At 33.4% G+C, this 13,867-nt stretch overlaps 1 protein-coding gene across 3 annotated transcripts; it reads right to left on the reverse strand.

The window, feature by feature from the left end:
* Nucleotides 1-5,755: 5,755 nt before the first annotated feature.
* On the reverse strand, nt 5,756-12,260 carry LOC133283533 (ultraviolet-B receptor UVR8-like). Of its 3 annotated transcripts, none has more exons than XM_061480413.1 (11): nt 11,936-12,260; nt 10,498-10,571; nt 10,317-10,401; nt 9,950-10,081; nt 9,487-9,711; nt 9,075-9,191; nt 8,596-8,639; nt 7,548-7,730; nt 7,264-7,354; nt 6,478-6,521; nt 5,756-6,288 (listed from the first exon to the last, which is right to left on the reverse strand). In XM_061480413.1, exons 1-11 carry the CDS (start codon nt 12,123-12,125, stop codon nt 6,166-6,168), a joined length of 1,308 nt encoding a protein of 435 aa, XP_061336397.1. In that variant the 5' UTR covers nt 12,126-12,260; the 3' UTR covers nt 5,756-6,165. The 3 variants fall into 3 exon arrangements, with proteins under 3 accessions (XP_061336397.1, XP_061336389.1, XP_061336383.1); XM_061480405.1 differs by having other exon boundaries at nt 9,075-9,314; XM_061480399.1 differs by having other exon boundaries at nt 9,075-9,320.
* Nucleotides 12,261-13,867: the final 1,607 nt, after the last annotated feature.

The raw sequence follows: 13,867 nt of genomic DNA on the forward strand, positions 1-13,867 counted from the left end.
ATGGCATTGTGGGCTCTTGTTTGTTGTGTATCCTCGCCTCCTCTAGCCACTTAGCTAACTCATTAGTCATTACTAGTTTACTATTGTTGAACTGTCACACCACATGCACCAGTAATATAAATTTTCATGTCAAGATCGTACGGGTTGAATTTGATTGTACATCTCAATTATTTATGAGCAAATTAATAGTGATAAAAGATGAAAGAGACAAAATCAAGATAAAGAGAAAAAAAATCAGTACTATTTTTTTATTCATAATTAGTTAACATCTTCTTATATGATATAATTATATTAAATAAGGCCAGGATCATTTGATATAAGACTATGTTGCATCGATATGGGATATGAGATACGACACGACATAATATTTCGACATGTTAATTTTAAAATATGTTAAATTTCGACACGTTTTGATATAATATAATATTTTAATTTATGTAGTATATATTACATTTAATATTCAATAATTTAAAATAAATAAAGCTAAACTTATAATACTCATCAATTTTGCAAAGAAACATAAGATATCCTAAATGTTTATATTAAACTCAATAAAATAGTAATCATAATCAAACGAATATAATAATTGAAACTCAAAATGTAACACAACGTAACTTTTGAACCTTTTTTAAGTCTTTGTAACGAGTATTGGAGTGTCGGGAAGTGTCGGTGAGTGTCAAAAAATATAAGACACGACACGACAGAGATTTTGAAGTGTCAGTGCTTCATAGGATATAGGTATCAAAAAAAAATTTGACACCTTATTTGATAATCGTCAATTTTATCTTGATCTAATAACTATGACTTGTAAACATATAATCAATATTGTCAAACTCGAGTTTCTACGTAGAAACGGAAAGGGGTGGTAGAAACGTAAAACATAGAAACGACACGAAACGTAAAGTTTTTACTTTCTACTACTTAAGGTCAAGATACAAAATTATAAATAAGCAAGTAAAAAAAATATCACATAATAAACATGTGTGTTGAGCCACTTACCTATCTAAAAAGGAAAATTATTTTTAATAACCAAGTATCAAAATTATAAATAGTAATAACTAACAAGTAATGGATAACTAATATGCTCTAACAACTTCATACACTTTACAGATTTTGGATTATCGCATATCAGACTATAATTTCACTTCTTTCAATGCACATAATGATCCAAAAACACAACATCATTTTCATAGCATAACTTATAATAGAATTGCAGCTTTATAAGACATAATTATAAAATATATATATCCAAACAAAAAGATATCAAGATACCGAGATGATTTCGGAAAAACGAAAAATTTGGTTTTTTTTAATTTCTTTTTTGTAAATCTTTTTATTTTAAATTTTTTTCATTTTAAATAAAAAACGGTAAAAACTTTTTTTACTGTTTTTATGCTGCATTTTATCAATTTTTATCAAGGATCTTTTTTACTTGCATTTTAACACGCACCACTCTAGTAAAAACGTTAAAACGTAAATTTTTATATTTTTACATTAGTTTTTGACAATAATACATATAACAATGTTATATGTCTTGATCTAATGAATCTTACATAAAGTGCCAATGATAATGATGTTGATGTTAAATAATCGTACCCCTATTAAATAACACGTCAAGGAACTCATTTCCATCAAATAATTTATCATTAATTGTGAAATTGAAGTTCAATAAAAGGCGGTTGACAAAGGAGAGAAGAATTTATGAGATACAGTTGGAAAGGATGTCATCTAGCAGATAAGAAGATAGAAAGTTTGGAATCTGACCACGCGCCGCCAAGTATCTAGAACGCTAGATGACTTCTCTGTCACCAGCTAATGAGAAATATTTAAGCTATATATTTTTAGATAAATTATATTTTTATGCTTGGATTGTTAAATAAATGCTCACTTTAAATTTCTCCATATGGAGGAGATATTGACAAAATAAATCACTTTAAATAATAAGCTGAGTTAGGAGCCGGGAAAATTGTATTATATAATTGGGTCAGTATCATTTTATATCAGTATATGTTATATTTTTAATTTTGTCAGCTGATCTCACTTATATCTAAGGGCTTAAATTTTTCTTATTAATGTGAGTCATTGGATACAAGTGGATCAATAGTCAAGATTAAGTGTAAGACTTTTAACTCTTACATTGGAGTAAAAATATACTGCCCATATATATATAGAGGTATGATCCTTTGACACCAGTATCAAATTTAAAATTTGACACTCATCCGATAGCCATTAGATCAAAAAAGATCAATGATGTCACATGCTTACAAATCAAAGTCATTAATCTTTTTTGATCTAACGGCTCTCAGATGAGATGTCAAACTTAAATTGGGACACCAATAACGATATATATATATATATATATATATATATATATATATATAATGGTGTCATATGATTACAAAGGAGTATTGATCTTTTTTGATCTAATGACTGGTGATGTGTCAAACTTTAAATTTGACACCGGGGTCAAAGGATCCTGTCGTATATATATATATATATATATATATATATATATATATATATGAGGCATGATCTTTTGACACCGGCAAATTTGAAGTTTGACATCTCATCTGAGAGCCGTTAGATCAAAAAAGATTAATGACTTTGATTTGTAAATGCTGACACCATTGATCTTTGGCTAACGGACAAAGAGGTGTCAAACTTCAATTGGTGACTGTGGTGGTGATGCTACCTCATATATATATATATATACACATACATACATACATACATACATATATGGAAAACATTTTCTCCTTTTAAAGGAGAATTTTTTCTCCTAGTGACTCATAGCATAAGTGGGTTCCACCTTGAATTTTTTTCTCTCTACTATTTTGTAGACCCCACTTATACTATGAGTCACTAGTAAGAGAAAATGTTTTTCATATATATATATATATATATATATATATATATATATATATATATATATATATATATATATATATATATATATATATATATATATATATATATATATATATATATATGGGCTTTAGATTCATTATGTTACTGGATTACATTTTTTTTCCTACAAAGAAAAGACAAGTTAAATAATAATAAAAAACATTGAAAAGGCACACTATTCAACGACTTTATTTTGTCCAAGTATATATATATACATGCAACATGATATATTTATATATATATATGTGTGTGAAAATCATTTTTCTCCTATGTTATACAGAAGCCACGTGGGACCCACTATTAAATGATAGAAAAGAAAAAAGAAAAAAAGTGGGTGAGGTTTTTGAAGTGAGATAACATGAGATAATTTCCTTATGTAAAATGAGAGTAATATTTTCATATATATATACGGTAAAATTATTTTTGCAACTGTTGTACGTACAACAATTAATCTTGACCACTGATTCTCTACATTTAATGCTTTCACCCACCTTTGTATGATTATGATTCTCCAAATTTAATTGTTGTACATACATAGCTGCAGAAATGACAACTGCTATATAAATAGAAAAATATTTCTCAAGTTGCTTGAGATATATTTATCCCCGGTCAGCTCAAAACTACGTCATTTTGTTTATTTATTTCCGTATATTTATTGATTCACCTTTGAATGGATGGTTATGATTTCCTTCTTCTCTCTTTATTATCTCAAGCAACTTGAGAAACGATAAGCGTGAGCGCGCACACACGCACACACATATATATAGAAGCATGACCATTTGACATCGATATGAAACTAAAAAGATTGACATCAAATCTTAAACAATAATTCTCAACAATTTAACGGTTATAATTTATTGGGTCACCCTTATTAACTAATTACTAACAAAAATGAAATAATGTTAACTTGCCTTAGTGTGTATTCTAGCTGCTTTGTTTTGGAAGAGTTTGCTGCAATCGATTTACGCTGCAAATGGAAAAAATCAAATGGCAAGAGTATGCTGCAAATAGAAACAAATGAAGATAGAAGAACAGAAGTTTGCTACAAAAATGGAGAAAGATGAGAATGAAACAGAGAAACACGGGAAGGTTTTACAAAGGGTAAATGTGTGGCTCCGACGGCTGGGGTTTTTCCATTTTGCATGCCATCTGAGTTTCGGTACGGGGGCACTTAGATAAAAAAAATAAAAATTAAATGAATCCGTGGAGGACGTGGGGTGGCACTTAAAAATAGAAAAAAAATAAAATAAAATTTTTTTAACCAAATATCAAATTGGTACATTTAAATGAAAAAACCCCTAACCCGTAAAAAAGGCCACTTCATAAGTACCAACCCAAAAACCACCTTAGTAAAGAGAGACCTCATCAGTCACATATAAACTCAACCAGAAATCATAAACCAAATCTAATCAACTGTGTTTAGCTAAAATATTATTCAGCTAATAAATAGAATTGTTGTTTCTTTATTCGGTGGTTAAGATCTCGCCAACGCTAGACTCCATTAGCACGCCTTCACACGGGAGGAGACTACTCTATGAGAGGTTTAGCCATGCCTAAAAAACGCGCAAAGCAACCTCAGGTATTTGACTTCAACTCCGTTATAAGGCAATGCTTATAACTCTGAAATATATCTCACTAGTCGTTTACCAAAATATTATATCTAACTAGTCACTATCTTGATTTCTATCCCATCACATTTATATATAATTTGCAACGTGCAATTGTTTCAAATATCATTTTCAAATCAGTGTATTTTTTCAAGGTTTATGGAACTAAACGCGTCAAAAATGTGTATTATATTTATGGGTTATGTTTATCTAATTTTACATGAGTTAAATAATTTTCCTACACACATAAAAAAGAATTTAGTCTCACCACTTTTTTCTCTCTCCTCTTACCTATGAATCTCACTTATAATTTTATTTCTATGACATAAAATAACTTTTTTCCTACAACATAAAAAAAGTATTTCCCTGTATTTATATCTACAAGTAATTGCAAAAACTACGAACTATGACGAGAAATCAGAAAATAATGCTAAGCTTTCCCCGCCAGTCAAATCAGAAACAAGAATGAGTTGAATAAAGATCAATCTCAGCCCAACATTAGACATGGACCTTCACAGCCTTTATATATATATATATATATATATATATATATATCAAAAAAAATAATTATCATTTTAAATAACATAAAATTATATCATTTTCAATGAAATTACATTTTTTTGGTGTGTTTTTACATTGTCTCTTATCCACTTTCTTTTTCCTTCCTAATTTTATAAAAAAGACAATGACAAAACACATTAAAACAATGTAATTTCATTACAAATGACACAAAATTAAATGACAAACATTTTTTCAATATATATATATATATATGGGTTTAATATTTTTGATATTATAAGAGATAAAATTATCTCCTAACACACATAAAAATATGTGAGATCTATGTGAGGAAAAGAGATAATGAGAAAATATAAATCCCACATTTTTATGTGTATAGAAAATAAATTTATCCATTACAATATGAGAAACAATAATATATATATATATATATAGGGTTTTATTATTCTCCTTCAACATAAAATAGGTATCTTATGTTGTAGAGATAAAATAGGTGGGTCCCACCATTACAAGAAAAAAGAAAAAAAAGAAAAAGATGAGGTGCGGAAATCGAAGTGAGAGAGTAGGAGAGAAGTAATCTTATGCAAAAGGAGAGTAATATTTCCCATATATATATTATTATACCTACTTTTTTTTCACGTCTATTCTACCTACTCATCTCTAATATCATTGGATTAAAATCTCAAGAGAGGAGAGAAATAGTGAAAGTTAATTGAGATTATAATATAATAATGTTAGAAATAAGTAGGAAAGATAGTCATAAAAAAAAGGTAAGTACAATATCTTGTCCATATATATAGCCATAACCCGACAACTACATGCCAGGTGCCACTGTACCAACATCAAGTGTATCTAAACACACTGGACAGTTTATACAATTAAAATAAAATTTACACTATGAACAAAAATGTTACATAGATGAAAAGGACAAAATATTTCCTTCCCAGACCATAAATTACTATTTGTTAAACGCTAGAGCGAGTCATGGTGATTCACGCCATGAAAGAATACAAGCCTATATGCATATGTATACCGCTACTGTATGTACATACACATATAACTCCATGATTTACCAATCAGAAGAACTGCTAACTAACAAAATTGGGTCAAGAGCCTCGAGGAAGACATGACATCAAGTGGGTGATTCGGCCAAAAGAAGAGTATGCCACCAACCACATGCAACGTTTTTAGCTACACAACCTTCCATGGTGACTTCAGAAGGAATGTTACGGTCAACCACATCCCCAAGGCCCAGCTGCAACACTCAGAAATCACAACTTAGAAAAGGATGATCCAATACCAAGAATGTCACTAATTCACAAAACAAACTATACCCTTATCACTTAAAATACATATTTGATCAGACTGAAATTTCAATAATATTGATTGTTTAAAATATAAAATGAAAACGAAACAGAGAAAAATGGTAGTCTATTGTAAGCACCTGTCCATATTTGTTCCATCCCCAGCAGAAGACTTTTCCATTTTCTTGAAGAGACAAAAACAAAAGGAAAACTAATAAGAATCTGCTAATCATAGACGCGCATTTCCATGTGTTTTCAACTTCCAATATAGTTAAAATACAACATTAATGTGCACATAATGATGAGAAACTAACCTCATGAGTATTTATGACTAGGGCCAAAAAGAAGAACACGTATGACTATTGTTAAAGTAAAAAACAGTAATGTACTATCTACATTTGAAGTCCTGCTTAGCCATCTTAATTCTTATACAGTTACGCTATGGTAGAAAGTTTTAATCAGGTGGGCCTCAGACACTACATCTAACAATTCATAGCCAACCCTCTCCAAAGATTATTCAGTTTCACTAGCAACTACTATATCATTATGGACTTCACAAGATTAAAGAATATTTTCACCTCGACCCCATTTCACAGTAGCACCAGCATACCACATTTTTTAAGAGAAAAAAAAAAAAAACTATTTGTTCCATTGTTTCTGTCGCTCTCATCAATTACATTGGCAAAAGGTAATTCAACCAAACTTGAGGAAAAATACCTATCTCAAAACTTTTGTTCAAAGTCATTAAAGAAAAAAATCAAGAAAAGAACAAAAGGAAAATGTTAAGTGCTCAATGCTTAGTACTAGATGAACAGCACCTTACAGATTCCATTTTAGAAAAGGGATAGAGTTGAGAAATCAAAAGGTTATCCAAGTCTAGCAGTGTTTAGAGATGCATTAAGCAAGTCTAATGAGTTATATTATACCTGTTATTAGAGCAGTGTGACGAGCCCCACAAGATATACTCTTTGCATTCATATTTTCCAAGCTCGGAGAATCCAGTAGCCTTGGTAGAGTCTGCTTCAAAATTCAAGTTAACACTTAAATACCTCAACAGAAGTTAAGGACATGACATGCATTATGGAGTTTTAGGTGAGCAATAATGACATATTCATATTACCCTGGGGACTAATATAATCACATCATTATGTTTCATTATAAATTTTAATTACAAGAAGAGTGGGAAATCTATGGGATGACTAGGTCGTACCTCAGCTTGATCAGCACCAGTTCCCAGCTGCCCAAACTGGTTTCCACCAAATGCATATACATCACCATCAGCAGATAGACAGACAGTATGCCATAGTCCTGCTGCAACTCCCTCTATTCGGATACCCAGTAAGGATGATACGCAAGTCGGGCTCAATTCATCGTCCGTACTTCCTTGCCCACACTTTTTCAAAACAAGATGACTTTTAGTATAACAAGCATAAGCATTCATCAACCAAGAGAGTCATTAGAAAGATAAATATTGTAAAGGAATAGAACAGATTATCTCTTGTTAGAGTGAACCTCATCTTCAACATCTACATTGCTTTTGCCGACCATATTCTACTTTACCTACATTTTGATCCTAAAGAATGGTTAACAGTTGATAATATTGAAGCAGTGTTGTAGGTGAATACATTTCAACTGACTAAAGTATGTTTAGTTAATTCTTATGCAAACAAAATTCATGGAAGTATGTAACAAAGACTCAAGCTATCTTAGGAAAATCAGCTCCCAATGTTGATCAGGCGCATGTTGCTAATTCACAGTAGCAAGAAAGTATTAGCTAGCAAAATAGACAAGATGTTGATGACATGCAAACTTAAGCAATAAAGTGAAAACCTAAGAGGAGCTATCTAAGGGAAGGTCTAAGTGCAGTGGCTGATACATCTCATTTCAAGAAAACACAATGTAACCCAACAAATAAATTTTCATTTTATCTTTGTATCTTTTTGAGGCCCTCAGGAAGTGGACTTCATGGTCTGCCCCGAGAGGGATTCAGCACCAGAATATACTTGTATTAGGACCCAAGCAAGATACCACAGGTTAGAACACTTCAGAGGATTTTATTTACAATGACGAAATTTGTTGAAAAGGATAAGCTCTGCAAGCATAATGCTGGTTAACAATATCCTTATTTAGGTAGCCACTAAAATAAAAGGGGGTGGAGGGGGGAGGAATATGCAGGTAAGTGGACATAATTTACATTGCTAAATGGGATATGAGTAGAGAAAAGGCCCCAAAGATATCTCTAGTTCACCTTAAATTACCTGTCCATAAAGTCCCCAACCAAAAGCAAGCACAGCTCCAGCATCTGTCAGTTCAACAGGTAGATATTAGAATATCAGTATATATGAATTGTGAAATTGACAGACCATAAATAGACGAGAAAATTTTTGGGAAACAATAAGTGACTACGAAGTTGCCAAATTTTCTTTTATTGTAACTATTCAACTCTAAATCTAGCAGCATCCAGAAAGACACACCAGTTATATTTATAGACCTTTCTTAAGGATATTGTTTCTCCCTCTTTTTAAATGTACAATTTCTAATCTGATTGTACCATCTAATGTAGAACTATTTTTTCTCTTTCTAAACACCTTTAAGCACCAATTCTGATATTAGTTAGGTAAATTGCATTATAAATGAAGCATGTGGATATTCTCAATTTTAGTTCCCCAAAGAAACTAATGCAGGCTGTCCCGCAAGATGTTCACTTGCGACACTCAATAGAATGACACATATGTACCTGTGATTACTGCACTGTGTCGACCTCCGCAGGCAATTCCCTTCACATAACTTCCAGGAACTCTAAAATTATGTTCCTCTGAACTCATGCTTCCTCGAGCAAGTGATGCAGATATATCTTTACCATAAGAAGAGGAATCAATACAAGGAACAAGATGAGGAGAGGACACCATACGTACTCTGGAACCTAAACCAAGCTGCCCTTCACCTCCATAGCCCCAACCCCACACCTGTCCTATATCTGACACTTCCAGAAAATTACAATCAATGACATTTCTTAGACTGCATAGCTGATCTTCCGTAGTACAAAAAATGGTGTTTCAACTAAAGGATGGTCAAATTACAATAGACAAAAATAATATACATAAAAGTTTAGGCTTAGGTTAACGAATAGTCGATAATGAGGTCGATACCTGACAATGCTAGGGTATGGCGTCCACCTGCAGCAACACATGCTATCCTTACCCCTGGGTTTAGTGTGACAAGACATGGCAATGCAGTCAGAATATCATCACCAGATGACGAGGTTTCCGCTGTTTGCTTTGCTGAAGATACTCTCCTTCTCTTTGTACTTTCTTCACCACTGGTACTGGTGGCAGTTCCTCCAGCAGATTTTGAGCCTTGAGAACGAGGGCTAACTGTAGCAAAACCATTCTACATTAGTTAGACAGATAAAGGCTAATTATCCTTCTTTGCTCACAATAAAGGGGCAAAACTCTTTTCTTCTTTCTTTTGAGGTTTGAAACATTCTATCCTATATCATCATAGCAGTTCCCCACCTCCCCAGATCCTTTTTGTACAGCTTTCCTAGCTTAGACCACCTCCTGGGAGGGATTAGCTGAACACAAATGGCCATTGTAAAGAGGTCAAACATACCTTGCTCCGTCAAGAATGAACTCTGCCTTCCTGGTACATCTTTGTCGGGACTTACCCCTGTTGATGGTTCACCAAATACCTTCCCAGAGGGAATACATTCCTTCCATCCCCATGTGTAAACTTCTCCACAATCTGCAAAGGAACAGCAAAACATAATTGTAGGAAGACACCAGGAAGAAAAACTTGCTTGATGGACAGACAATCTCTAGCCCAGTTAAATGATAATTTCTTGAATCCGCTTTGGATTCATTACTTGTGAAAGTTAACTGAGAATACTACATATTCAATTTTAGATTATCCCTTCTCCTTTCAACCACATAACATTGAGGTTTTTTCCTGGCAGGAAAGATAAGAAAATGAAGATTACCCGTTACAGAAACACAATGGGCCCATCCAGCAGCAGCTTTTACAATAGACGCTTCAGTTGGAAGAGGGAAAGGCTCAGGAGTTTCCTTTACAAATAAACTATAAAATGTTAGTTGACTGGCAAAGAAAAAGAGAGAGAGAGAGAGAGAGAAACAGTATCATTCTATATGATTATGCATTACCCCGTGCTTGCCAGAGGTGACATAGCTTTGGCCTAGATCATCTGTTGAACCCCATGTTATGAGCTTTCCTGGCTCTGATAAAGGAAGAAAGTATGAGCAATGAAAAAAGAAAATGCTAGAAGAAAAAGGGAGCCAAGAGGGATAGAAAGATCTGCACTGAGATAACTGCCCTCAAAAGAAAAAAAGAAAGAATAAGGGTGACCTTAATTCCAAACACAATCGTTTAAAAATAAAGAAATAAACAAAACCAAAAAAAAAAAAAACTACACTCATACTTAAGACATTTCCTTAGCTCTGGCTCAGTGGCATTAAACAAAAATACCAACAATGAATTCCATGGGAGTGAATGAGCAAGAGACTAAGGGAGCGTTTGGTACAAGGATTTTTTTTAGATTCTCGGGAAAGTGAGATTAGGAATCCTATTTATCCATGTTTGGTACAAAATTGTAATATTTTTCCTAGGAATCTTATTTTTTTCTGATTTGTGAACACTTTACCATCCAAGAATACCATCAAGTTTCTTGAGAGGTGGGAAATAGCACCAAGCAATATTTTCTTCCGGCGCCACTAGTGCCAAGTCTTCAAGCAATATTTTCTTCACGTACCAATGATGCGGTGATTAGTGCAATTTTAAAATCAACATTCTTAGTAATATTTGACAATAAACCAAACATAACATCAGGAAACTTGAGCCAATATTCCTGATAATATTTTGACCTATCAAATAGCTTTTCGATCACATTATCAGCATATTCTAATAATCGTGATTTCTAGACATAAAAAAATTTCTCCTCTACCAAACGTCCGCTAATAAAAATAAGTAAAACCAGTTTAAAACTGTAGTAGTGAAAGCCTCATAAACTGCAAGGAACCTCTTCAATTCTTCTCCTTAGAATTGACCAACTTATCAAAATAACGAGGAAAGCTAGAGGAACATAAAAGAAGAAGAGCAGCCTGTGGAAGAACTGAGCAAATAGTAATTAAAGTTCAAACGGAATAATTTAATCAAACAAAAATTTGTCTGGCCGCCACAGAGAGAGATAACTTCATTAAAAACACAGAACTTTGTAGCCAACAAAAATAGATAGTTTTTACTAAGAATATCATCAGCATGGAGCTCAGGCAACTGAACCGAATTCAGTGAGTTGAATTTCTCACTCCATTAAAAGGGAAATGAAATTACGAATGCAAAATTCTAAGTTCTCATTTCAAGCTTCTTATCAACAGATAAAGTGACAAAGCAACACAGAGGCAAATGTAATGAAGAAGCAATTCCTTCCATTACTGGACCCCAAAAATAAAGTATTTTTCCCCCAACAATCAGCTTGATTCTCAAATTTACAATAAAAACTCCAAAATTCAAAAAAAAAAAAAGTAGGAGCGGTTTTCACAACCAATAAAATGAAAAATCAGCAATTAAAAAAAATGAAAAAATCACCAGCTATAGCCATGGCGAATCCACAACCACCACCGCAAACATCCCTCCAGGAGTAACTAGACGCCGGAACCCTAACGACGACCGGCGTCAACAGCGGCGTCCTCTGAGGTAAGGCTCCCGGCAAGTAACCCCACATGTACACTAACCTCTCCTTCGCCTCTTCCAATACTTCATCCCTCTCGCCATTCATGGCGATTCCCTAAAAACAAAAACACCCAACGCAAAAAAGTTCAAAACTTTTCCCTCAGACTCTCGTTATTTTCCGTTGGGTGTGTTTGGCTAGCGAGAAAATTTTCTGAAGAGTTCGCGGAAAGTGCCCTAAAATTTTCTTAGCTGGTGCATAAAAAGGGGGCGTATCATTTTCAGCGAAATGAGGGTGCCACGTTGGATGCTAACGTGGTTCAACTTACACGTGGCATCTTTCTGGCCGCTAAATGCTTCGGCCATTTGTAGCCACAAGTTTTGCAGAACTTTCTGGAAGGGCTGTGTTACATTAGGAACTAGCTTTATCCTCTTGCCATGTGTTGGTCCATTACGCAAACTTCAATCATTATTTATCGTTACGTGTTCGTCTAAAAATGTGACACGTTATCACAGGCCCCCCCACATTCCAACTGAAGTGTGTGATGATATCGTGTGATGTGATGTACCGACGTTGTTATTTTTGGCAATTCAAGATTTCAACCAATGGACACAGAGGACTTAGATTCCTTTTTTCTATGATTAAAATATTTTTGTGATGTGTCATTATTTTCCTTTCTGAAATGAAAGATGTGTTTTGCCAAATTTGCTAAGTTTTTTGTGAGAGACAACAACTATGATCCATCCAAATTGGGAGGATATTTTTTTATGAAATGCCATATAGTAATTTTGACTTTGTGTGCGTGTGTGTCTCTATGTGCTAACTTTTTTTTTTTTTTAATAACGTCTCTATGTGTTAACTAAGTAAACAAGCAGTGCAACTTCTTCTTTTCTTTTTTTTTTTATAATACGAAGATATTCTCCGCAATTTTTTTCAATCACCTTATTTTTGAAATACAGCCTTCAAAACTAGTTTTTTATTAAAGCAGAATCATTGTCATTGAAGAAAATTGAAAATTAATCCCCTTTCAAAATTAAAACCTGACCAAAGCAAATTGTTCGACACTCAACTGCAGGGTTAACAAGCGTGCAACTAGGAATGCAAATACCTTTTTTTTTTTTTTTTTTTTTTGTGGGGACAAATACCACTTGTTTATCGAACCACTTGTTTGAAACTTTCAAGTTTGAGACTTTTACGTAACTAAATTTTATTGAACCACTTGTTTATATTTTCTTGCTTTTCCATGTTTTGTAGAGAGTATACTTTAGGAAAGTAAAAATACTAGGTGTTTTGGAGAGCGCAATTGCCCAACTAGGCCTAATTCCAAGGAGTTAGTTCTCTTGGGAAAACTCGGTTCCTTCAAGTTTGGCTCAGGGGCCTTTGTGCGGAAGTTAATCAACAAGATCCTTATCTCGGATCTCGGCAATACCTCACCCTGAACTTCACCAGGTCAGGCAGCGCAGCGAAAAAATCAAAACAAAAACAGGAAAGAGAGAAGAAGAACACAACCAAATTTAACGTGGGAAAACCTTCTTGAATGAAGAAGTAAAAACCCATGGGACCTAGTCCAGATCAGAAATCCACTATGAAAATAATGGTTACAAATAATCAAATACACCAATGTGGTGGTTAACTCAACCTCTCCAACAATGGTGATAATCAAACTACCCTAGAGATGTCTCACTCAAACTCTCTCTCTAGAGATCTTTCAAATGCAAAGTATAAAGCCTTGCTCAAACAATCAAATAATTCTCTCAAATTTGTTCTCTCAAATCTGACCTAGCCTCCACCCACAACTAATGAGTATATATAGAGGAGGTGGAAATTAGGGTTAGGGTTTTTAGGAAACC

The sequence above is a fragment of the Gastrolobium bilobum genome, unplaced genomic scaffold (assembly GCF_033153095.1).
Source record: "Gastrolobium bilobum isolate Gb01-03AN ecotype WA unplaced genomic scaffold, APGP_CSIRO_Gbil_v1 utg10294, whole genome shotgun sequence".
NCBI lineage: Eukaryota > Viridiplantae > Streptophyta > Magnoliopsida > Fabales > Fabaceae > Gastrolobium > Gastrolobium bilobum.

Coding starts and splice junctions, on each gene's coding strand:
- LOC133283533 (XM_061480399.1), bottom strand. CDS start 12,125: ATGAATGGCGAGAGGGATGAAGTATTGGAAGAGGCGAAGGAGAGGTTA. Junction 10,402..10,497: donor TCACCTCTGGCAAGCACGGG/GTAATGCATAAT, acceptor TTATTTGTAAAG/GAAACTCCTGAGCCTTTCCC. Junction 7,355..7,547: donor CTGGTGCTGATCAAGCTGAG/GTACGACCTAGT, acceptor ATTTTGAAGCAG/ACTCTACCAAGGCTACTGGA.